The sequence below is a fragment of the Cyanistes caeruleus genome, chromosome 1 (genome assembly GCF_971803275.1).
Source record: "Cyanistes caeruleus chromosome 1, bCyaCae1.hap1.1, whole genome shotgun sequence".
Taxonomy (NCBI): domain Eukaryota; kingdom Metazoa; phylum Chordata; class Aves; order Passeriformes; family Paridae; genus Cyanistes; species Cyanistes caeruleus.
The window spans coordinates 73,365,567-73,390,926 of NC_141701.1; the positions used below are offsets into that span (position 1 = coordinate 73,365,567).

The following is a 25,360-nucleotide window of genomic DNA, read 5'->3' on the forward strand; positions in this document are numbered from 1 at the left end:
AGAGAGACAGCTCTACAGCAGAAGAAATAGCCAGGCCAGATCTGTAGCCCTCATATCCATAAAGCAGGTAAAACCAGACACTTCCTACTGAGAACCACTACATATGTTTTGTTAACCCATCTCCTGCAAATCCATCTTAAATTAAGACTTAGGAGGAGTGTTATTGCTAACTCAGTCTGCAAAACAGCTAAGTATAAGATGACCAAGTAGATGTCTTAATGCACACCAGCAGTGGCTGCGCTCATACACCACAGCTCAAGATTAATGCATTACAGTTCTGAGCAGCTTAACCAATAGCTTTAAACTGACTTAATGCTTCTGAAACTCAAAAATCTTATTAATCTCTCTTGTAGCCCATTATCTTTCTGTTACAGCACTGGGTAGTGGAGATCCAGTCCACTGGATAATACATCCAGTATTTTTGAACCAAAGTCCAGTTAATGGCAAATGGATTATCAATGTAAGGGCAAGAGGATGAATACCCACACAATCTTTGGCCTGGAGACAGATATAAATTAAATGCTGGCTCTGCTCAGAAGAAAATTTGGACTGTTTAAAGTAGCACATGGTGGTTGCTATTTCCTCCTGTCCCAAGACAACAAGAATACTTTTGCCAAAAAGAGTGGCCTCAGTCCAGGGCTATTTTTAGCTGGGTTAAATTCATATGCTAAACTGCAGACAAAATCACATACTGAAGAGACAGGTTTTTATAACATATTTCTCAATCGATTCTCATTGGCATGCACATTTAAAAATAAATATTTAATGCACTATAGGTCCATGAAAGGGATTTTATGCATTTTATCTCCAAGTGTCAGCAAATTAAATAGAGTGAGCTTTAAACACATTTACCATGGTTTTCGTACTTGTCAAAATTACAACACCTGAAAATTTTAAGTTTATATTGAATTTTTGACTTTTTAATTTTTTTTCTTATGGTTGTTAATGATTTAATTTTACAATAGCAAGTATCATAACTTTATTACAAACATCAGAAAGTGAATTACCCATTTATCTGTTACCCCATCCCTGGAAGTGCTCATGGTCAGGTTGGATGGAGTTTGAGCAACCTGATCTAGTTGAAAGGGTTCCTGCTCACTGCAGGGGGCTGAAACTGGATGACCCTAAAGGTCCCTTCCAACCCAAACCAGTCTATGATTCTACAATCACATTTTATCACATATATAGCAACATTCTACATTTACTGTTTTGGTTTAATTACTAGTGTGTGTATATATGCACACACACACCTACTTAAGAAATGAGTAGTTAAGACACATAGACGTTTTCATAAAACTGCATCAGTTCAAATACATTAACAGTATCAACATATTTATACATCCCATGCACTAATACTGCTAAATTCAGTGCTAGAAAGAAAGACAAACATCACATTTTAACAGAAAATAGAGCTCAAAACCAAAATCAGGTTCCTTGTGAGAAAAAGAATAATAAAACAAGTTAAAGAAAATACTAGAAAAGTTTTCAAGCGACAAAGAGAAAATGTAATTGTGTACTGACATAGCATACTCTCAAGCACTGTCATTCCATAGAATATGCTACTACCTTTTGACATATTATAAGGGGAATTGCAAAAAAACTCTGCAACACCAATAGTGCTGAACTTCATCGTAATGTTGATTGCTTTGCAAAATATTCCACTGTATTTCCTTCATCTTCTTTGCAAGACAGTTCAATGGAAATCATGTTTGTTTTTAAATTATCTGAAAAGTTTTCTTTCTATTTTCTCCTTCGTCTTGTTATCAAAATAGGTATTTATATGAACTGAAACTGGCTGTCATTCTAATACCTACAAGCTTCTCAAGTCACTGATTTATTTCTCAAATTACCTTCCTAGCAGACTGTTACTTCCTTTTGAATTTTATCACAATGAACATAGAGATGCCATGTTCAGAATATGAGAATGAGACAAATCTATGACTTAAACATTCACAGTTGTGTTTACCTGGACAGTGTTACCCAGATCACTTAAAAGATAAACAAAAAACCCAAAGAACTAACACTTTAGAAGAACTTCTACATCTAACTTGACTACATCCACTGTCATTGACTGTAAAAGGGTTATGCTTTAGCAGACATTTTTACAAAAACAAGTGTATGTAAAACTGAAGCAAAGTCGTCTTCTACCAATACACTTCCCTTCCTTAAACAAATCCCTTTGGCAGCCAAACCTACCAACTGAACTGTGGCCCTTTCAGGCTATGGCAAACTATTGAGATCTCCCTTCTATTTAGCTAGTCCAACAGCAAAGCCAGAGTGATTATGTCTCATGAATCAAATTCAGAAGTCAATTTCCTCACCTAACATAGTAAATCTTGTCTGAGCACAGGGCATCTGAAGGCACATACCTGGACTGAACCAGAAAGCATTCACATGCCAGGTACATTTGCAGATGGTCATGCAACCTTTTAACCTATTATTCAATTGAGGACACTTAGCCCTTTCTGTAACTTTTGCATTTCACTGTCCACCCAAGCCAGCTACACTTTGACCAGAACCATGTCAGTTTCAGTGACACGACAAGGATGGGGGTTTGCCCCAGCAAGGGAAGAGAGGGACGAGAAGGAATTGCAACAGTACCGTTTCTGGAGAAATGGGCTGTCTTTCCCTCTCTCACCAGCCTGAGATCTGGCCTGGTTGAAGCAGAATCACAGTCAAGTCATGTTTCCCTGGGTCTACCGCTGACCCTATTCTGCCTCTACATAAAGGTAAAACCAAAAGACATAACCACACTGTGAAGAAGCAGGTTTAGTCTTGTGAATCTTGAAGGTAAAGGTGTCCACAAAATCAGACCTTCATCTGGTCTTCCAAAGTCCCAAAAGTCACAAGGAGATCAAGATTAAAATCAAATAAGCAGAAGGACTCAAAACCTTATTTATCCTCTATTGTGTCTTACCTAAGTGACCACCCATGAAAACACTCCTTTCAATAGTGACTGCTCTCCTCACTTTAAGAACTTACTAGGAAATTCAGTGTATTCTGAATGTCAGGTAAGTTTCTAAAGCTCTGCTTGCTCCTCTTGCACCTATCTGCCTCCCCACGGCTCCTTCCTGGGACTGCTCAGCACAGCGGCTTTGCAAAGACACAAGGAAAGGGTGACTGACACTCGACCTTCCCTACCAAGTGCCTCACTCCAGACACACAAGAGGGGCTTACATGGTCTGTGACTTGAAGCTAAGGCCAGCTCATGCTGGAGGGAGAGCCATAGCACACCCTCTCTGCAGAAGCCAGTAAAGACCCAGTACAACAACATGCTCAGTTGTAGGCCAATAAATCCCTATATATTATCATTATTTTAAACTTCAGTGTAAGAACAGTCCTTGAAAAGGAGAATTTTAATTTTGGGTTGAGAGAAGTATTTCACTGAGAATTTCTGAAATGAGAATTTTCCAAGTGAGCATTTCACACTGTGCAAATCAAGAACTACAGTCTCAGTGATCTCAGTTTGTCCCCTAAACATTTAAGATCTTGCTTAAACTGTCATGTCATTAATACCTAATAGATACTGTATCATCTCGGCCCCTCACTACTCCAACCAAAATCACACACCCAGCAAATAGAGTATCTGGGTACCACACAGACATGTAGTATGTTCTTACAAATGTTTGGCAAAGAGAAAGAAAAATAAATAAAATTAAAACTCTCCAAAGACCTGATATATGCCCTGATTATGGTTCTCTTGATTGCAAAAATAGCATATAGAAAACCAGTCTTTATAATTTTCTTTGGCTTCTACATAGTATTAACAAAGATACCACAACTTTTATATTAATGCTGATAATTTCAGTTTATCATTAAATACGCTCATAATGTGATACTCAGAAGCTGACTTTCAGTTTTTGAATGTCCTTTTCACAGCTGTGGCAGATGTTAGAAATCACTAAAAGAACGTAAAAAGCAGGAACGCCTCGATCTAGGCAGGGATACTATTGCACCATACCTGAGTATCTTAGGGAGTTTGCATATGAACTGCTAAAAATTTCAGACTTTCTAGAGGACATTTTGCCCAGTTAATATAAGAAAGATCAGACCTTCAGAAATGATAAACTCATTAATGAGAATTATCTTGCTACACCTGCTTGCTGAAAATTGCCTCACTGATGCGGCTGTTTGATTTGCAGGTATTACCTTGTAAAATTTTCCTCTTATTTGATATTAGACATTCAGTTCCTGTGCTGATCTTCTCCTAGTTTCTTTCACGGAGATTTCAAAATTATTTTCTTTGTTTTCTCCTTTTATTTTTTTTCTTTGCTGATTTGCACTTGTAGTTGATTTATACTCTCTCATGAAAGTTGAAAATTGGATCCCAGTGAGATATTTTTTCAGTACAAAGTATGTCCACCATCCCTCCATGAGTCCATAAATTATACAAATGAAGTGCATTCTGTTGGTACCAAATTTATAGAAATATTAATAAAGCAGATACTTTTCCCACCTATAATACATCTTAAAAGTAACACAATGTATTCTCTGTCAATTAGAAAAAAACTCATCAAGCTTGGGACATACAAACACTTTAACTCAGAATGCTGAAATGAGTGTTTTAAAGCACATACCAGGCTTTTTGCAAGAGCAGTTTAAGAAAATAGATGTTAATCAAGCTTGTAGTGAATTTGCAATCCCAAGGAGCAAGCACAAACAGTCAATTTTAATACTGTTCAAGATACATGGTATTATACTACTACTATTATTATTATTATTAATAATAATAATAATATAATAATAATAAAAAACTTGCTTAGCTGTTACTTTTAGAAGCACTTTTCCACATGGGAAGTATAAAATTTTAGAGAAATACATGGTTGAGGGAGACTTAAAATATTCACTGAAAGAGGGGGAAAAAATCCTCCCCATAATTAATATTAGCAACTATCTCTAATTCTGTTAAGATTTGATGAAAACACTATCATATCCCCTGCTCAAAGTACACATGCACAAGAAATTTTGTACTTCAGACAGGCAAAGTGAGAACAAAACAAAAAAAAGCAAACACTACAGGATTTCAAGATACAAGTCTTCAATTTAGATTTAAAATATTTAGGACCTTCTGCAAATACCAATACCACAGAAGTTCTGTGGAGGCTGACAACTTTGCTATGTGACTTCTCATACTCAAACCAGAAAAAATACAGTTTTCTGTTTCTCTTGTTTTCCATTTGCTCCTTTCTCACTTTTTTGCACTCTTTATTTTGTCCTATTTGGTTTTTCTTGCAATCAATATTCCAGTCTCCCAATTCTCAGCCAGAGACTAATGAAAAGGACTTTTTAGCAAATCTTCCTTTGCATCCTCATGAGATGAGCTCTTCACCAGCCCTTTGTTCTCAAACACATCAACCCTTTAGGGCTTCCAGGATTGTTCTGCCAAATTTTTTCTGTGGGTTCCAGCTTTCTCCAGATGCTCCTATTTTGTGTAAATCAGAGGAAATACAACCTCTTTCCCTCTAATCAGTTTCACCATGCTCAGCTCCATGATTTAAACAGCTGGTCATGGCAAATAGGTCTCCCTGCTGCACAGGGTATATCTTTTAAGGGAACATAGTACAATGTACAGGGGAAATGCAAGCAAACTAAAGAAATTGATTCAGAACAGGATGGTGCATAGCTAAAAAGGCCTCTTTTCCACCCACAAACATGTTAGTCATAATTTCCTCAAGTACTGGCTATACCTGGCTGTATACTTGTAATTAGTATGTCTACAAGCTGGTGCAAGTAGGTATTCAGTAATACTTTAATCATCACATGTTTTCATGACATGGTGAGGAGGAAGCTTTTTTATCAAGGCAACATCCCTGTGTCTACCAGATACCGTGACAGGAGATTTGTATTTTTCTCACTTTTCCACTCCATCTTCAAAACCTCAGGTAGCTGTTTAGCTGCTATGCTCCTACTACTATGGGAAATACTCAGGGCCTCTGAATTATTTAATAGGCTCATTGCCATTGCTATAAAGCAGCTACAAAGTACTAATCCTAATGAAGGTCATAAACATTCAAAGGGAGGGTACAATCCATCCATTTGCTACTTGATTCTTCAAAAACTCTTAAAATCATCTCCTGACCACTGCAATATCTACATGCCATTCTTTTGCAGAAGAATTCATTGTTTCAGGCAAACCAAGGAAACATTCATCACTTGTGCTCTGTACATTGTGTTCAATAAATCTTACAATATAAAAACTGACAGTCTTTGAAGAACTGAACTTGCTACTGCACTGAGTTATCCTTTCAGTTCCATTTCCTGAAAAAACTCTTTTCTCTAAAGACTGTTCTTTAGATTTAACACTAATTGTAACAATAAGGCTGAACATTCCTTTTCTTAATAACTGGTATTTTTTTCTATAATGCAGAAAGAGTCAGTCAAAGAAAATGCTGCTTCCTTGGTTTCTGAGCTAGTTCTTTATTTACATTACAGCTGTTACCTGGTCACTTTGAGGGCTTTTGTCTATCTTGTTCCACTTCAGTTTTTTCTATTTTTTTTTTGTTATTGGGGGAAGTTGTATAACTGCCACTGCCTAACCCTCAGCATATGGAATAATTTTCTTCATCACCATTTTATACTTGGCATTTCTTTACCACTAATTATTTTAGATATGGGGTCATTAGGTGATTAGCTGATGTCAATCTGAAATCACCTGATGCCACCAGGGTCAGCAATGGAAGCCAATAACTTTATGAATGAAGTAATCTGTAAAGATTTTTGTACTTCTAAGCAAATGTTAATGCAGAAACAGGTAGATGAAGTAATTCAGTGAGCAGGAAAGGTGACAATTTGTATTTTGAAACTTGTATTTCAGTTCAATAGATATAGTTGCTAAGATGAGTGAATTCCTGACCAAGCTTATTTTGCAACAGTGCTTAATGACACTTCAGTGAAGTAAATTGAGCTTCTTCCACAAGCAAGTTTGTCACAGGTTTCACTGCTGTGCCCCATCTCACATCCCCACACCCATAACCTTCTCCAATTCTACATCCTTCTCTTCTGACATTTACCACCATGAGGTTCCAGAGTTAAATGGTGTCCAACACAGCACACAGCCTGAATCTCAAAGGATATATCTCAAATGCATATATAGATAAAGCATCATTTTAAAATCCACATAGTCCAAGTGGACATCAGAGTTTTAAGCAGATATTAGAATTTCGACTACATATTTTCAGTTATTTTAGATTTCCAAAACAAGGCTGGAATGACTTCCTTCTTTGTTTACAACCAGAGGAGAATTCTCGTTTTTCAAGTTATCAGTATTAAAAAATACAATATTCCTTTCCACCTCCACTGACTGCATTTTAAATCTGTCAGCTTTTAATCTCACTAATATATGAAACTTTCATTCTCAGGCTCAGCTTCTACCATGTTTCAGTGATGCCGCTCTGCATGTAAAAAATGGTGTATACACACAATGTGATAATCAGATGCCAACTTTGGCTGCTAAAGATGTTATTGCTAAGATCTTTTCTCAGATTGCATCTTCTCTCTCTGAGCTGTATCCCTCAGTTTAGGGGGAACATGCAGTTTAATTCATTTGTTATATGAGCATTTAAACAGAGAAATCAACAACTGCCCTTTCAAAATCTGACATACTAAAATCCATCATGGTAATTTCCTCACTAGAGATAAAATTCAACCCTGAGCAATGGCACAATATAGGAGACATATACATCACTTTCCTCTTATTTGCAGAACTACATGATTTCACATTTTATGTGTGGGACAAAATGACCGAATCACAGCTAATAAAACCACAACATCCACACAGACCACACTGCTGCACATAGATGAGCCTACTGCAACTAGATCTCTGCTTCCACACCTAAAGCAACCTTCCCTTGAAATTTGTGAAGTTTCCTGTCCATCTGGCAAGCATGAAGTTGAACACATGGACAAAAGTCACAGTTAATATATAAAAAGATATATATAAATAGTATGAGACAATAACAGATTAACAGACTGCACTGCATCATGCTACAGTCATCAAGCACATGGACATCTTCACCTTCTCCTTCAGATTTTGATTTTTCCTGATTTAGGGCACTATAATCCTAAGTAGTAAAGTGGCTACTAAATGGTGTTTCTTAGAACACCTTACTAAACTTCAGCTATTTTAAATAGTAGTTTCTACTCTGGAAAAGACAGTTGTTTCATTCTTAAGGTATGTTTTGTTATTAAGCATTTGTGCTCCAGTGTCAAACCATGTGATATGTTCACCTTAAATGTTAACCGAATTTTGCAAATGATAGTTTAAAAGTTGTTGAACACATTTAAGTGAAAACTACTGTATTTGTATACTTGTACTCATAAAAACTACATGTAAACTGCTGAAATTGTGACAAAGGGAGTGTTCTAAAAGTAGCCAGTCATATATTTAAAAAAAAAAGAAAAAGTAGAGCTTGAACAAAAGAAAAAATGGGCTGGTGATTTTTAAGAGTGCCTTTAAATGTAATACTGCAGAAGGAATGATCCTCTAACAAAAGATTTAGTCATCTTAAAGACATGACTGGGTAGTTACCTCAGGCACAGTAGTATTTTTGTTCAGTGAAGATTTAGAAGAATGAGAGCTATGAAAGGTGTTTTAATTTTTATTTCATTAATGACAACCTTGCATTTCTATGCAACACTGAAGTATATAAATGAGAATGCATGCCTGCATCAATAAAATCTAATGTGATGAATCTTTACACAGAGACTACACCCATACAGTAAATAGATGACAAATATACCTACAGTTTCTGGAACAAACACTGTATTTTCTCAGTAGTGACAGATGAGATTTACAGGGTATGCACTCCCCTGAACTGTCCCTCAACAGGTGACAAAAGTCAAGGGGCACCTGAGAAATGCTCAGACATGTTACAAGTCATTCTTCTATTAAAAAAAGGAGAATAGAAGAATTAGAAAATACATGGAACAAAATACAAGCCTCCTGCTCATGGGACACTGGAAAGAGGTCATGGATACTAACTATTCTAAAAGGTTTCTATTCTGAGTGGTAAAATCTTGTCTGTCTTTATACGGGCGCAATTCCTCTATGGAACCCAATCATGGGCTCAGTACTTTGAAACTACAGCTATCTTATTTGAAGAAATGCTTCTGCATTATAAGAAGGGTACTGCTTTCAGATTACAAAGGAGATTCTGTAAGGTTTTAACCTCTGGCCACCTCCCTCTCCATTCCTGTCCACAGGAATGAAGTTGAAAACATGTATTTTGTTATTCCTCTGCTGAATTTTTAATAGGAAGGAAATAAAATAAAAATTCTTTCTCACAGAAGAAAAGAACACCTAAAAACATGTATGCAAGACTATAACACAGGTAAGACTAAATAAGAGATTCTGGATCTCACAAATTAAATGGGATTATGACTTTGTATTGCTTTGAGGTGATTTGTTACTCTTTATGCAGATTACTAAGGTATTTTCTGCTCAATTTACTTTGTACTGAAGATTTGTTCCCCACTTGCTTCCTATAATTCTCTTTCCCAAAACAATGTTATCAAGTGGATGTCAGTTAGGAGTACAGGTCTATTATCACAACATTACCAAACTGAAAGAGATGCATTCACAGGAATAATTTTTCTTTTTAATTTCTCTGAAAACAGTATGTCCTATAGCCAAAGCTCCATGCTGTGTGATTTATCAGCATGATCCTCAATTAATCTGCAGCTGTGCCATCACAGCACATCCATGCACAGAACATCAGCTTGTGACACAGCAAAACAACCTGTCCCCCCAGCCAGAAAAAGGCCACCACCCAAGCAGAAAGAAGGAATATTTGGTATTTATAATCTAACTTTTTCAGATCAGGAAAAATGAAAAATTAAATACAGATTTGAGAAGCAGTATAAAGCACAAAAGGTTTAATCTAAATGGGGCAAGTGAAAGCTGATACTTCTGTTGCTCCACCTTTTCCCCTGAACTGGTAATTTTAGAGACAGATAAAGAAAAATATATATTTGAAACCAACATTGTCTTTTAAATCATGTATTTGTAATATAGGAAAGAGCATGTAACAAGTAACTTTTCATTAACAGCTAGATGCCATTCTGAAATCAATTCCTGTACCAATGTACACATTGGGGCTACCTGTAAGAATCTGACAATATCTAACTGCATGTATACAGGATTTTTCTTCTCCTCTAAGCCTCAGGAGATTCCTTTTACTCATTAATGTGAAGTCTGTGGAATTACAAGTGATACATCTGGTTAACTAAATTCCAGTTCCCTGCTGAAAAGCAATACTTAACACAACCCCAGAAAGGATAACTGTCTGTTAACTGGGATATAAAGTGCCCTTCGGAAACTGCCACTGGTGATATGCAAGGATCTAATTTCTGATTCCCAAAGCTGAAGTAATGTTAGCACACCTTTCAGGTGCAGAAAACTGATCTAAGCCTTTTGTATGTGATTCAGCATGACAGTTAAAATTGCAGTCCCTCAATGTCATTTTACATTGTCTCATTTTATTTCATGCTGTGTCAATTTTTTAAATTTTCTTCAACATGTTTAAATCAGGACAGCTTCAGTGATTTGAAACAGCTAATAACAAGTTACCAAGGAACCATTAAAAATATATATCCAAGTAAGGTTTATAAAAATCCACTCATATTTGTTTCAGATATCATCTGAATGTTGAGTATCAATGCAAGGTTCAGAAAACCTGTGGTATCAGTACAGGTTGGGGAACGAAGGAACTAAGAGCAGCCCTTAAAACCAAGTATGTCCTGGGCTGTATCTAAGGCAGCATGGCCAGAAGGGCCAGGGAGGGGATTCTTCCCATCTATGCTTCTCTGGTGAGACCCCACCTGGGATGCTGAAGCCAGCTCAGCACAAGAAAGACACAGACATATTAGAGCTAGTCCAGAGGAGGGCCACAGAGACAGTCAGAGGGCTGCAGCAACTCTTCTATGATGGAAGGCTGAGAGAGTTGGGGTTGTTTAGCCTGGAGAAGAGAAAGCTTCAGGGAGACTTGAAAGGGTACCTGAAGGAGGCCTGAAATAAAGCTGGAGAGGGACCTTTTATCAGGGTTGTTGCAACAGGACAAGAAGCAATTGTTTTAAACAGAGAGGCTAGAAAGAAGGAAGATGTTTTTTTTACAATGGAGGTAGTAAGGAGCAACTAGAACAGGCTGCCCAGAGAGGTGGTAGAAACCCCATCCCTGGAGACATTCAAGGTCAGATTGGACAGGGCTCCGAGCAACCTGGTCTGGTTGAAGATGTCCCTGCTTACAGCAGTGGGTTTGGACTACAGGATCTTTGGAGACCCCTTGCAACCCAATCTATTCTATGACTCAATCATTCTTTTTCAAACTATTTCATAACCATTTAAAAACCCAACAAATTTCAAAGGTCAAAAGATTAAATGGTTAAAAATGGTTCAAGAACAGTTTATCTGTAAAAGCAGACAGAAAATCACAATCAGTTTGTGATAAAACAACTACAATAAAGTAATTGTTTTTGAAAGAAGAATAAATCATTCTAAAGGATTCCAACATCTAAATTTTTCATCTGTCAAATTTTTGAATATTGGAAAATTGCTTCACAATATATAAAAAATACACATTGAAATAATGACTTCTAAATATTTCAATGATATCCACTACTTTATTACATACCAAGACAAATATTTAGAGTCTTGTGAAAATTATGTACTTCGCCTCAATTCATGCATCCTTTGTAGCTTCATTCTCCTTTTGTACAGGACAACAAAGGAGGTAAGAGACATGACAAAATATTGAGAATCAAAGAAAGGCTAAGCTGGACCAACATAAAAAACATGCAGCAAATCAAGCCCTTGGGTATTTCAAAGCAGCTTTAAGAAGCCCATGCAATACTGTACTTCATCCTTGCTGTAAAAAAACTGTTAAAAAAAAATTTCTTGGATCTACTCAGCAATTCCTGTTCCCACAGACATCTGGCTCCCTTTCTGGCAAGGCAGAGACATCGGACAGAAGCAGCACTCCCTTCCAGGACAAGGCAATGTCTCTCCCCCACCATGCCAGCTGCAAAGGCAGGGCAGAGGCAAGGAGATGGTGGCCAATGAAGCTTTCCAGAAGCCACTCCACAATGCCAGGCTTCTGTCTACCGGGTCAATGAGATGGAAGTTTGAAGAGGTCTTTCCTACAGGGAAGGAGCCCCCAGAGAGCAGGGGCAAAAGACATATGAACCTGGCTCTGAGAACCTAGGCTGCCCCGCTTCACTTGTGCAAAGCAAATGAGAAGAGGAGGCCAGAGCCATTTGAATACCCCCAAGAACTAAAACTAGGGATCTCCTCTCTCTGTAAAAGTCCAGACTCAAACAAGCTAAGAGTACAATTGGTTTTGTATGGGTTGTTCCTGCCTGGGGCAGAAGAAAAATGGGCATTTGGCTTCTCCCTCTCTGCTTCCCCTTTCGGTCATAAATAGACATGATTCTCACCACAGGCACCTCATCAGACAGAACAAAGAGGCAGCTCAGTCACATTGTAAGAAAGCCATCAGCCCAGTGACAAAAGAAGGACCAGGTTTTCTTGTACACCTTGGACACTTCTCAAAGTTCTGGACAGCAAAAGCCCAGGCCAAGTGTTGCAGGCATGAAGCAGCAAACACTGCCACTTCCATCTGGCTCCTCTTCCCATCACTCCAGCAGTATTTACTCAATGAAGAAAGACTGGACTCCCGAAGCAAACACTGCTTCTACCCTACAAGACACATTTTTACAGGAGAAAGGCAAAATTACTATGAGCAGCACTTGAGATAAGGCATCCCTCAGTGCAGACTCTTCCTTCAGCAAATGAAGTATGAGGCAGGAGTGGGATAGAAGGCAGAGAAGAGGGTAAGAGCATCTGTCCAGATACACAATGGCAATTCTCACCTTTGGCAGTTTTCCTGAGCTGCATCACAGGACAATGAAATAATGTGGTTTTCCCTACTACTGGCAAATGGCAAGGAGCAACAGGCAACTCTTTCCTTTGAAAAGCAGCTGCCTTGGCTGTTCACAGTTCTCCAGTCAGCATTCTTCCTCCACACAGAAACTCAGCTTGCAAATAGATATATCTCTGCTTTGCACAGGCCTCTTCTCTTGGAACGGTACTCTGTGCCAGGGTGCCCAGGAAGTGGTGCAGCCTGTGGCAGCACAGCTTTTGATAATAGGCATCTTCAAAGATGCTGGTGCACTGGTGGAAGCGCTCAAGCATCAGTGGGAGGAATCTCAGAGAGATGGACCTGGCCAGAAGGAATGCAGGCTGTCAGAGAAGCCTGAGGGCAGCCTGGCAACTGCCTGCACACACAGGGACATTGGGCAGCTCTGAAGGTAGCACAGGAAGCACTGCAGGAGTGCACCTGCCACAAACATGTTCCCTGATAGGTAACCCATTACAAGAGCATGCCTGATAAACCCTTCAAATCCCTCCCTAAGCGACTTTTCCAAGACAATACAAACTTTTACTTCTTCCCCTTCTACTATCCAACCTCCTTTCAATGAATCCGTCCTTTCAGGGTTCTCTTTAATTTCAGCAGTATCAGTCACAGACTGATACTCCTAATGCTCTCAGAATGGTCTTTGCAGCACCTTGTATGCCCTGTCTTCATTAAGGAGGCAGCTCAGCTCTGTGCACCCAGCACTCCAACAAGCACCAAGTGGTCGTGTAACCACACAAAGCTGCTCGACTTCGAAGTCCATTCAACTATGACTGAATTGCATCACAATGCCTTCTCCATGGTGTCCTTCAGAGGACTGAGACAGAGACCATTCTCAGGTTGTGCATCTCAAGACCATCCCTAAAGCTTTCATCCAGGCTGCCCAGAGTTCCCCTGATGCCAGTGAGATGCATGTATCATTCACAGAGCTGAGGAGGACAGGTTCACACTTCCAGTGCATCCTTGTCACTTTTGTAAGGTTGGGGTCAAAAGTATTCTCCTGCAGCCCCTGAAACCACTGAGTGCTCTTAAAGCATGAGTACTCTGCAGGTTTTAAGACCTAAATGCTCACAGTTCACTAGCAGCAACAGGGCTCTTACACAGCGACACTTACTTTATCTGATAAAGTCCATCCTTGTAGTGAGTTCAGAACAAGTGCAGCTCTCCCCTTCCTCATCCTCCACTCCCAGACAATACTCTTTCAAGGCTTTTACAAATTTTATCTGGAAATTACATCCTTTTTACAGAAGAGGGCTCATCTGTTTCTCTGAGGGAGCCCAATAGAAGCATGAGCTCCCAGACAGTGATGCCAGCCTCCAGAGTCACACAGACTCCTTAGCTGCCAAAGCTGTGCTCCTGAGAGGCAAGTCAGCACTGAGAGCCCACAACCAGAGCAGTGAGGATGCTTTGTACTCAAGGCAGCTACAGAAAACCCAGGCTTGCAAAGTACTGTTTTCAAGTTTGACGTGGATTAAATGTCAATAACTATAGACAAAACCTCTAGTTCAAAATTCTAATTCTGCAAATAAGCAAACAGTCATTGATTCTATATGCCACTCTGGCTGAAAGGCAACCCTACCTCCCTCTTAATTAACAGACCTCTCCAAATTCCATCTGTGTTCATGCAAACATCTCATCAAATAAGCTTATCTCTAACTGTATGAACAACTCGAAACCCTTAGGTTTATGAGGAAAAGCAGTAACAAACCTGCCTGAACAAAAATTATTAGTTTTATTTAGTTCTGTTACAGATACAAGGTATAAGTTGCTATTCAGTAAATAAATTAATCTTCTTTTTCTATTGTGTCTGAGTACTCCCTCCAAGCACATCCTTTGAGGCTTCCCATTTTTAAAGGAAAATTTCACACTTATTGCTTTTAGTGCAAAAGTTTGGGCTGGTACTTTTTACACGAGAGAAGACATTACCCTTTGAAGACCAAATAGGATTGTTTAGTAAAAGCTTAACAATCAAACAAGCTTTTACAGCCTCTGCTGTCAAATTTGAAACATTATTTTTCAGATTATTATTTCAAATATATTTCAAATTATTATTTTTAGACAGCATGACAATAACACACCCTGTTGTAATTTACACCACAGGTACAGGGTGGGTGGAGAATGGATCAAGACTAGACCTGGGGAGACTGACTTGGGAGTGTTTGTGGACGAAAAGCTCAGCATGACCTGGCAATTTTTGCTTGCAGTCCAAAAATTCAACCATGTCCTGGGCTGCATCCAAAGCAGTGTGGCTGGCAGGGCCAGGGAGGGGATTCTGCCCCTCTGCTCTGGGGAGAACTGATCCCACCTGCAATGCTGCACCAAGCTCTGGGATCCTCTGCACAAGAAGGACAGGGAACTGTTGGGAGTGAGTACAGAGGAGGCCACCAGGATGATCAGAGGGCTGGAGCACCTCTCCTGCAAGGACAGGCTGAGAGAGTTGGGGCTACTCAGCCTTGAGAAGAGAAGGCTTCAGGGAGAGATTAGAGCCCCCTTCAGTACTTCAGAGGGCCTATAAGACCTGGAGAGTGACTTTTCACAAGAGCACTAAGTGATAGGACCAGGGGAAATGGACTTAAACTAAAGGAGGACAGTTTTAGATAAGATATTATGAAGAAATTCTTTACTGTGGGGGTGGTGAGGCACTAGAACAGGTTGCCCTAAGAAGCTGTGGACTCCCCATCCCTGGAAGTGCTCAAGACCAGGCTGGATGGGGCTCTGAGCAACCTGGTCTAGTGAAAGGTTTCCTGTCAGTGACAGGGAAGATGGAATGTGATGATCTTTAATGTCCCTTCCTACACAAACTATTCTGTGATTCTGTGAAGAATTCATCCTATCTAAAGCAATTAGGGGAGATGTTCAGACACATTTTGTACTTTCTGCAGTATGTAGTGCAGAACTATCATCATGCATTTCATTCTCAAGTGAAACACAAAGAAAATACCAAAGTTAAAAACCAGAATATCACCCAAACAACAATAAGTATATAGAACAAACTCAATTTAGTTTACCCCACAGAGAAATTTTAGCTTATTGAATTTTGCTTAATGGAGGTTCATTCACCTAGAAGATGGAAAACTCTTGAGAGGGCTTTATCCTCAGTTGTGTAAACATTTTTCAATGTAGTATGCATTTAAGGTCTCACAAAAGAGAAAGAGGTGATGTCTATAGTAAGTAACTATTCTTGGTTACTTTTCCAAAATAAGTGAAATTTTCAAAATAAAAAAATTTAAAATCAAACAAACACACCAAATAGAAACCCCGTAAAAATCCCCTCAAACCCCACAAAGTACAATAAAAGTAAAAAAAAACCAAACAAGCCAAATCAACCAAAACAAACCCCCACTAAAAAAAAACATAAAAAAATAAAATCGTTTATCATGTATAACTAACTTAATTTTTATTTCCAATGGGTAGTGTTAGCTGCAGATAAAAAGAATTCAGGCTTCAAACAGCATATTTAGATTAATTTTGTCCTCCCTCTTCTTCATCACATGTGGAAAAGCATGCATCATCTTCATGATGAAAGCTATTTTTGTGATAGACAAAGACTGTGAACTGTGGTGTATGACGGAGTGCACTGAAGTCTTAAAGCTCCCCACTCCACCATGATTCACATACACAGAATATACACGCCATGAAGCCTTGGCATGTATTTTGGAGTACACAGTAATCTACATCCCTCATATCTTATACCAAATAGCAATCTAGTCCTAAAATAAAAAACAAAACAAAACAAAACAAAAACACCAAAACGGTCAAACACTTAAGAAAACCAACAAAAGGAAAAAAAATTAAGTTCAAACTTGAATTCTTTTCCCTCCTTTCTGTTAATCTGAAAATATTGTATTGTCTCCATCAGAAAGGATATGTTCCTGTTGGTATTTGTGCTAGAGGCAGAAGTCCAAGAGCTGATCCAATCCAGCTCAAAATCCCCCCTGAGCACTGACAGCTCTTCAGCCTGGCTGTGTGAAAGGCTGACAGCATCTGCACCTACCAACAGTGCAACAGAGTGATCAGCCTGGTACACATCCATCTGCTTTCATTTCCCCTGACCCTGATGATAGGGGTGCAAGGGGGAAGGCAAGGAAGGATCAACCCAACACAAAGCTGGACTTATGGGGTCTTTCTTTAGATTGAGCCTGCAGCAACGTTAAAATCTGCATCCCAAGTGGCAAAACAAAACTCACCTTCACAGGGCATGTTTCTGCTACTCATATGACTGTGGGTTTTTTAGTTTTTTCTCTTTCCTTCTGAAAACCCATCTTCATGTGTAATCAACTAACATCCAATGTCCCAGTATGATTCACTGTAATTGTTGATTATCTGTTGACTAGGTTTCCTTCCTTACAGAGGTGTTGTGAACACTACAGTCACAAGACAGCCTGCTACTTCAGCACAGACAACCAAGGGATATTTTGCAAGCAAAACAAGAAACCCTCTTCAGGGCATTTCTGGGAAAGACAGCATCATATAGGCAATATGAAGCAGGCACATGTGGAACAGGAGGCTTAAAGTTCAATAGAAACAGTAATTTCAACCACTATCATTGCCTCCACTGTTCACTGATGTAGGCAGAGGTTTTATCCCTTTCAAGCACAGCATAGTAATTTTTCCTCATATACATGCGTGACTCTATACAAAACGTAAGACTGTAGTAGTGTCTGTAACAAGAGAGAAATGGTGCAATGGTGCCCTTCAAAAGCATAAAGCTGTTACAGGTATTTTGCTAGATAATTATCTGGCTAGATTTCCTTTTTAAGATTTCCTCTTGTATTCTGAACACTCAAACTTGCATAAGGCAGTCAGACACGTAAAAACTGCCAGCTTTTCCCTTGGATAAATGGGGTTTTTTTAAAAGTTTAAAAAAATAGTTTTAAAAGAAAGCAAAATATCTTGCTCTGAAAAGTGCACTTAACTTTTCCTTGATGAAAACAGGAGTGATCTGAAAATGGATATAATTTTTCCTCTTTGATCAACACAGCAAGGATGAAACACCAGAAATACTTAAAATTCCTAAGGCAAGTTTTTTCTACATCTGTTTTAGGCTATTTTGGCTGTAGCATTTATATACTCTAACTATTTTGTGCATTAAATACCATAAATATCCCTGTTGATTTTTAATCTATTTGTGGGTTTCAACATACAGCTGTATTTCATTGGGCTGAGAGGACATTCTGCAAGTACGACTTGAACACCAATGCATTGCAGGAACAATCACTATTATTTATGAATAAACCAGTGATGCTAACAGCTTTTCCCTGTGTTGAAGTTCAATTCCATGTGTATCTATACCAAAGCATGCCTCTGTGGGACAGAGGAAGAACATTTATTTATGATTTACTTTGAAAGCAAGTGAACAATCACTTAGCTTCGTGTGGCAGGAATTTTGCAGTCCATTTGCAACACAAAAAATACCTTCATAAGCAAAAAATAAATCCTAACAATTTCTTCAGAGACAATAGATCCTTCTCCAAGACAATACACTAGATTAATAGATGTATTTTTTCTCTCCTTTTGAGTAAGCTCCCTCCCCAAATTAGCTTAACCTACTGTAGCACAACACTAGGTTTTGTGCATATATTTGGGGTCCTATTGATAACTGCCATCTGCAAAAGGTATTTTATTTGACTGGCATGAACAGAATACATTTGGTTAATTATAATTATAAATGCACATCAAGAAGAGGAGTTAGAAGCAGAGAGTAAGTTACATATCTCATAGAAAGACAACCATGCAGGTTACATCCACCTACCTGTACTAGTGCGATATGTGCCTGTGTGTGCTGGTTGTAGAGGGTCCCCCTGACTCTGGCTGAGACTCCTCATAGGGGGCTTCTGATAAACTCTGTCTTCGTAAATAGGATCTATATGGTGTTCTGGAGACTGCAGTGCCCTTAACTCGGAGCCAAGGTGGCTGTGCTGGCTGCTGTAAGATGCCCGAGACCCAGCTGCAAACAGATTTGAAGAGATGTTTAAGAGGGAGAAAACAAGAGACAAATACAGGATCTGACTATTAAAATTTTTCTTTAAAGTAGCACTTAAACACATAAAAAAATCCCAAAACAAAACTACATACTAAGTATTTTCAACATGCAAATAGAAATAGCAAACAAGGGCAGCTACAGTGCCAGTTAATCACTTTAGCTGCATCATCCAGTTGCCTACATCTACACCAAAATCCCACTTCTTCATGAAGTGGGATTAGATAGATATCATGATTATCATTTCTTCTTAAACAGAGACCAAGGAATCCATCACCTCCTCTCAAAAACAAAAGAAAGAAACCCCAACTTTCCCCCCACCAAAAAAAATCCCCAAACCAAACTAAACCCAAACCAATCCCCCCTCAAAGAAAAACCCCAAAACAAAAACAACAAAACACCAAACAAAACAAAAAACTGAAAAAAACACCCCACAAAAAAAAGCAAACCACCACCAATAAAAAAATCACCCCAACAAACAAAACAAACAAACAAGAAAAGGCAAAAGCTTTGCACCCCAGGAATGTCCTCAACTAAACGGGTCCAGGACTGGGGGAGGTAGGAGGGTTGGGAAGAAAAAAGCCACAGCAGTCAGAGCAAGTTTCACATGTTATGCCCGTATCTGAAAATCTACAAATGAAATAAGCTGAAGTTGATGAATGGATGTAGTTTTACATGAAGGTTGATCTTTCGAATGCTTCACGAAAGTGCAATAGAATGGCTGTGCCTTATCAATATTTTGTCTTCAACACTTTGAAAAAAATCAAGTTGCTAAGACTTCCTTCAACCTAAATAATATCCTCTGAGAATGAATAAATTAAACACACCTCCTGAAAAAGCTATTTAAGGATACAGCTTATTTATTTTCTTTGGTCAATAACAAAATCAAACATTCTACTATTAAAAATAGATTATATAACAACATTTTTAAAAGAGACTTGTATATTTCCAGCTGTGATTGAAGTTATCCCTTCAATCCTTTTGCCATTCATTGTACTTCAGCTCTGTGGTCTGTTATCAGTATTAGCAAGGAGAGTCAGGGGATTGCCATACAAACACAACATATTTTGAAGATAAGAATAAAGTAAAGCAGGCAATAAGTATGCAAGTAACACTTGGCAAATGTCAGGTTTGTATCACAAAGTGGTAACATACTACTTAAGCGTTCAGAAAAGTAATCAAAGATACAACTATTATAGCCCTTGTTGCTAGTGCCCTGAGGTTGAAATCCTGTATGTAGGTGATGTATCACTGGCTGAGCTTGAATGGCTGTAGCCATTCCTACTGAAATCCTCTGCCATAATCATTGTGTTGGCAGAGCTTTTGTTGCATAAAAACACACTAAGTACTTTTAAAATGCAAAGCACAGATATAAAGTAAGGTGAGATAGCAACACAAGATAGAAATGAGAAATACACACCAACAAATTACTTAAATTTCAATATAAATTGTCTGGAGAAAAGAATAACTTATTCCCTTCCCTTCTTCCAATCAGCCTGTGCCATATATGTGATTTCTTCTGAATTCTTCAACTTTCATGCATGTTTTTACTGGAACACCCCATTTGCATATTTTTCCCTTCAAATATTTTTCAGTCTAACTTCCCATTAGCACACTGCTGAAAGTAATTCTGTGTCTCCCCTTACTAGAAAGTCTGCCAAGAATCCCAAAGACATATTTTATCTTTAACTACAGCAATTATCCAGAAACTTGATATTACTATTACAGAATTAAATTTTTCATGGTCTACATTTTCAAAGTGCTCTTTAGCCCTGCACCCTTGAGATATTCAGAACTAAGCTGAACTGTTCCCACCAAGGTCTAGTATCCCACAGAGTGGCCTGAAAAACAGTCTGTTGTGATTATGTCCAAATTCAAATGCATATTTGGTTCAATCTGTATTCAGAGGAAAAGATATAGAAAATCTGTGGAGAACATTTCAAACATTTAACAGAGTATCAACAAACCAGACTTGCTACAGAATAAAGAATTACAACCCATTCTAGAAGCACTACAATTCTTTTGCCCACATACAAGTTAACAGGGCTTCTTGAACAATAGATTTTCCTCTCAATCCAGCTTCCTGTAAGCCAAAAGATTTTTCCCATTGAACTCAGTAGCAGTATAACCTAGACATCAGTATGTTTCCAAACTGTTATGGCAATCTTCTGGTGAGGTAGGCTTAATTCAACCTCCTTTATATTCTACCAATAGTTCTGCATTTTCAAGTACTGATCCTAGTCTAAACAGAAGGTTAATATTAGTTTATTATGCTAATATTGAATAGAGATTTATTTGCAAAATACACATGTAATTAAGAATTTAACACTACCATACTAAACAGTAAGCACATGTATAACATGTATAAGAGAAACATCTTGACCAAAACATTTAACCAACCTGATTTGAGTGAAAACAGTTAAGTGGCAATCTAAAAACAACTTCAAGGCATCTGAGTAACATTATGGCTGAATATCCCCCCCAAGAAGTTCAAGAGTTAAAACCCTATCAGGGAGTAACTGCCACTATCCGTCTAACATTCCAAGAAAATGAAGATTTCAACAGGTAACTAAAATATTGTCATTTTAGAAACTAAACTAGTCTTAAATCTCAGAAATTTATGCCATTTTAAAAGTATGCCTCTTAAACACCTTTAGCTTCAAGCAAAAATGATACTTTTCTATGTGCAATTTTACTACACTATTTCCAAATTATCAGATATCAATATTTAAACACAAAATATTACCACCCTTTAAGGTTCTTAAATCTAGTGAAAAAGATAATAAATCAGAAGATTTATAAAAAGATGTAATGCCATCATAATTTTAATGTTTCTATTAGGTTGGTATTTAAAAAACTAGAACAGCAAGTTGATTTAAGTTAAAGTATCTTTTCAGTTGCGCTTAGAAATTTTTTTTACTTATTAATTCATTCAAGCCTCATCTAAGGAGCAACAGGTTTTTATTGCGTATTTTATTTAAATATTAAAATCAACTAACTAGTAGCTGTTATACCAAGAGTTATATCCAGGAAAGGTCACACAGATAACTTGAGGATTTCAGACAACTGAATCCCACCTCATCTAAACATGGGACCCTCCACCATATTCTGCTGCTTTGGAAGGCACTGGAGAGATAGTTGAGATAACTGATCAAAACAAAGAGCATGAACTCAAAGAACTGATGTCACTGAGAAGAAGAGGTGTAACAGGTCTCCTGGCTATATCCTGGGTTAGCAGCCAACAGCTACATCCTTTGCTATTCAAAGCTGCAAGGTCATCTCTATTGCTGCCTTCAAAAACATTTGCATTAATGCAGTTTGGAGCTCACAGAAGATGGAAAAGCAACCAGGTCAGAATAGGAAAGCAACAACCAATATACTACTAGGAAGCAATAGAACATAAGATCACCAGGGCCCACGAGTAGTTTTGCATTAAGGAGGCTCAGCGCCATCAGAAGCGGTTTCCCTAAATCTAGAGGCAACATGAATGCATGGTTCACCCCCAAGTGCATTTGCCAAACCCTATTCTTAACTAGCTGCCATCCCTTCACCCCACTAATAGCACTGCACCTCTCTGGGTTGCCTGAAATCAAAGAAGTGATGTGCATCAAGGCCACATGCCCTTCTCCTACACATTCTGAAAATGGACTCAGCCCTACTCACTGGCCAGCCCACCCTGACAGCAATGCTTTTTTTCCTTCAGAGACGTAATCAGGCATCAAACCCATTCACAGACAGGTCTATGCTCAAGTTCAAAGAAAACTCATGATTAAACTTTCAGTCCTCCTAGTCTGTCTTTTCATGAAGTGTAGCTTGGCTCGCTCAGTCTCTTATCAGTCCCTCCTGCACTGGAAAGTGCTCAGGCCCAGGCCCTGATGGGCCACAGGTGTGAGCTCCCAGGGTTTTTAATCCAGAGCAGGTTTGAACAGATCCAAGGAAAAAGGAAGAAAACAGTCCCGGGAACTTCTCTGCCTCAGCTAGCTAAAAACTAACTAACAGCAAAGGAGAACTCTGTCCTGCTGTCTGTCTGTGCTGCAGACAACACAGTCCAGGAGCAGGATGTAGGGCAGCGAGGGCTCTTTCTGAACACAAACTGTGCGCTTCTTCTTCCCCCTCTTCACTCTCAGAGCCAGTCTTAAAGGTGCAAAACCTAGTATGTAACATAAACAAAGCAACTGGAGATACAAGTATTAAAAAGACATCCCAGGACATAGTCATTATTTACAGATGATGTATCTGGCACCAAAGCATATCCAGAACTCTCATGATCGTGGTGGTGAAGAAGTGGTGTAGTGGATTAATTAAAAAAAATCCCAGACAAACCAAACCAATCCAAAAACACTGAAAATAACTAAAACATTATTTAGGGGTTCAAGAAACCATCCATTAATTAATTATTCCAATAGTCCAATCTTCTTTGACAAAAGATTGAGAAATTATTTGATTACAGTGCCAGAGATATATCACAGCAGAAGGTATATAGAAGACTATACAGCTCTAAAACAGCTGGGAGAGGCACCAAATTAGGAAAAAAAAAAGGTTAAATTATTTTTTTTAGCACAGAAACTGATTGAACTATATGAACAAAAGCATATAGTAAGCAGTCTTCTCTGTCTTCTGAAGCCTCCAAGACTGAAACCTGAAAGCAAGTGGAATGCTCCTTCTGCATCACTGTGGAGCTTTCAGAAGTCATCTGTGGCCAAGGTCCACCAAAGTATCAAATGAGCCCCCAGCCATGTGAACTGGATTAGGGCAACAATGATAACCTAGAACTGTCCAGATGAAAATACACACTCCTATATGTGGTATTTTCTCTCTTCTCGCATTCAAGAGGGGCTAACAGAAAGAACATATGAAAAGTGCAGTCCCACCAAAATGGATCAAAAAGTCAATCTCCACTCTTTACACTTGTAAAATGCCCACTCTACTAGGTAATATTTTCCACATTAGTTAGACACATTCCTCAGTAGTATAGGGAATTAGTTGTTTACTAGGAAAATGCTCTTTTTTTGACAAAGTCTCACTTCCCACAGGAAGATAAATACTGTAATCAGACAAGTGTAACATGAGAGAAATACAAAAAATAATCCCTAATTGCTCTTCAGAGCTGGCACAGGCTGTCAAGAAAATAAATAAAACAGACATGTCTGAATGACACTGCTGATCTGACAGTTTAGATCAATAAAGTAAAACAATATATTGGCATTTATTATTGCAAGAAACTAAAGACATTAAAATTACTGAAATAAATGGATCAAGGGCATTTCCGTATGCTCTAATACATGTTGGACAGTTTTCATCTGTGCCCCTTTTGAAAGCCTTTATAACCTGTCCTTCTGCCTTGCTTCAGCTTTAAGAAGAAGCCCTACAAAGTCACAATACTCTCTAAACATCTCTAATAGTGAGAACAAACAGTACTGTCCAGGATTTAAGAGCTCCTTGGAAACACAAAATATGCAAGTGATAATATCAATGTTAAAAAAACCCATTCAGATTTGACCAGATAAACCATTCAGCCCTCATTCAGAAATCCTTGGTCATTAATATATAATATATATAACATATTCATTGATCAAGAGTCCTGTTAAACAATTTCCTTATGTATATGATGGAGGAACATCATTAGTGAGACATGAGCTGACAATCAGCAACCATTGTATTACCCCTTATCAGTTACATGTTAACAACTTAATTTAGTTTAATTAATTTAACTTTGTTGCAACCCCACACCTTTCAACATACTGCAGACCTCTGGCTACTCGAGGGTCTAAGTATCAAAATCAGACGGAACACACTACAACACTTTGCACTTAGATGATGCATCTTTCTGACAAGGAAGATAAAAGATCCACAGCTGGCTGCATCGATTCTTAATTTTACATATAATGACAACATTGCTTAGACTACAAGTTTTTTTAAAAAATCTGAATAACAACCAACCCTGGACTACAGTAGAACTACAATAAGCCCATCATTGAGATAAAGGCCTGCAGGCACAGAATATGAAAGAGAATCATAGGAATTTTGTGGCTTTGATAAACATATCAAAGTTTGCTTTTCAGAGGACTGAAGGAACTTTTTGATTTAAATAGCACATCATGGCTGAAAATCCTTTTTGACATGTTTCTCTTAGATGCTTGTCCTGAAATGCTATTATTAAGTAAATAGCAGCATAATAATAATAATGCTAGTTAATAAATAAATATACATATACAGTACTTCCGGTCATAGTTTCCCTGCAATTCTGAAAAAGCAACATGTGAGATTTTTTTCCTCTGAATCATATGTAATGAAACATGTTTTACAAATACTAATATTTTTTAATTTCCAGAGTAAAGAAATTGATGTGAACACAAGTGCAGAATTAGAAGTGAACAGGAAGAAAAGTAGAGTTAAATATTCACAGTTCAAGTTTTGATACTGACTTTGTTTTGTGCCAGAAATTTATGCAGAAATATCTCCAAAAGGCCTG

The 25,360-nt window shown here is 38.2% G+C and overlaps 1 protein-coding gene across 21 annotated transcripts in view; it reads right to left on the reverse strand.

Moving 5' to 3' along the window:
• CTNND2 (catenin delta 2) overlaps positions 1-25,360 on the reverse strand; it is a 693,808-nt gene that overhangs the window by 258,703 nt on the left and 409,745 nt on the right. For all 21 annotated transcript variants that reach the window (XR_015289263.1, XM_086897815.1, XM_086897796.1 and 18 more), the window contains one exon: positions 18,661-18,855. Coding sequence is in view for 20 of the 21 variants with exons in the window: in XM_086897815.1 (XP_086753941.1) it covers positions 18,661-18,855 (195 nt within the window). In the remaining variant the exon portion in view is untranslated. The remainder of the gene's footprint in view (positions 1-18,660; positions 18,856-25,360) is intronic.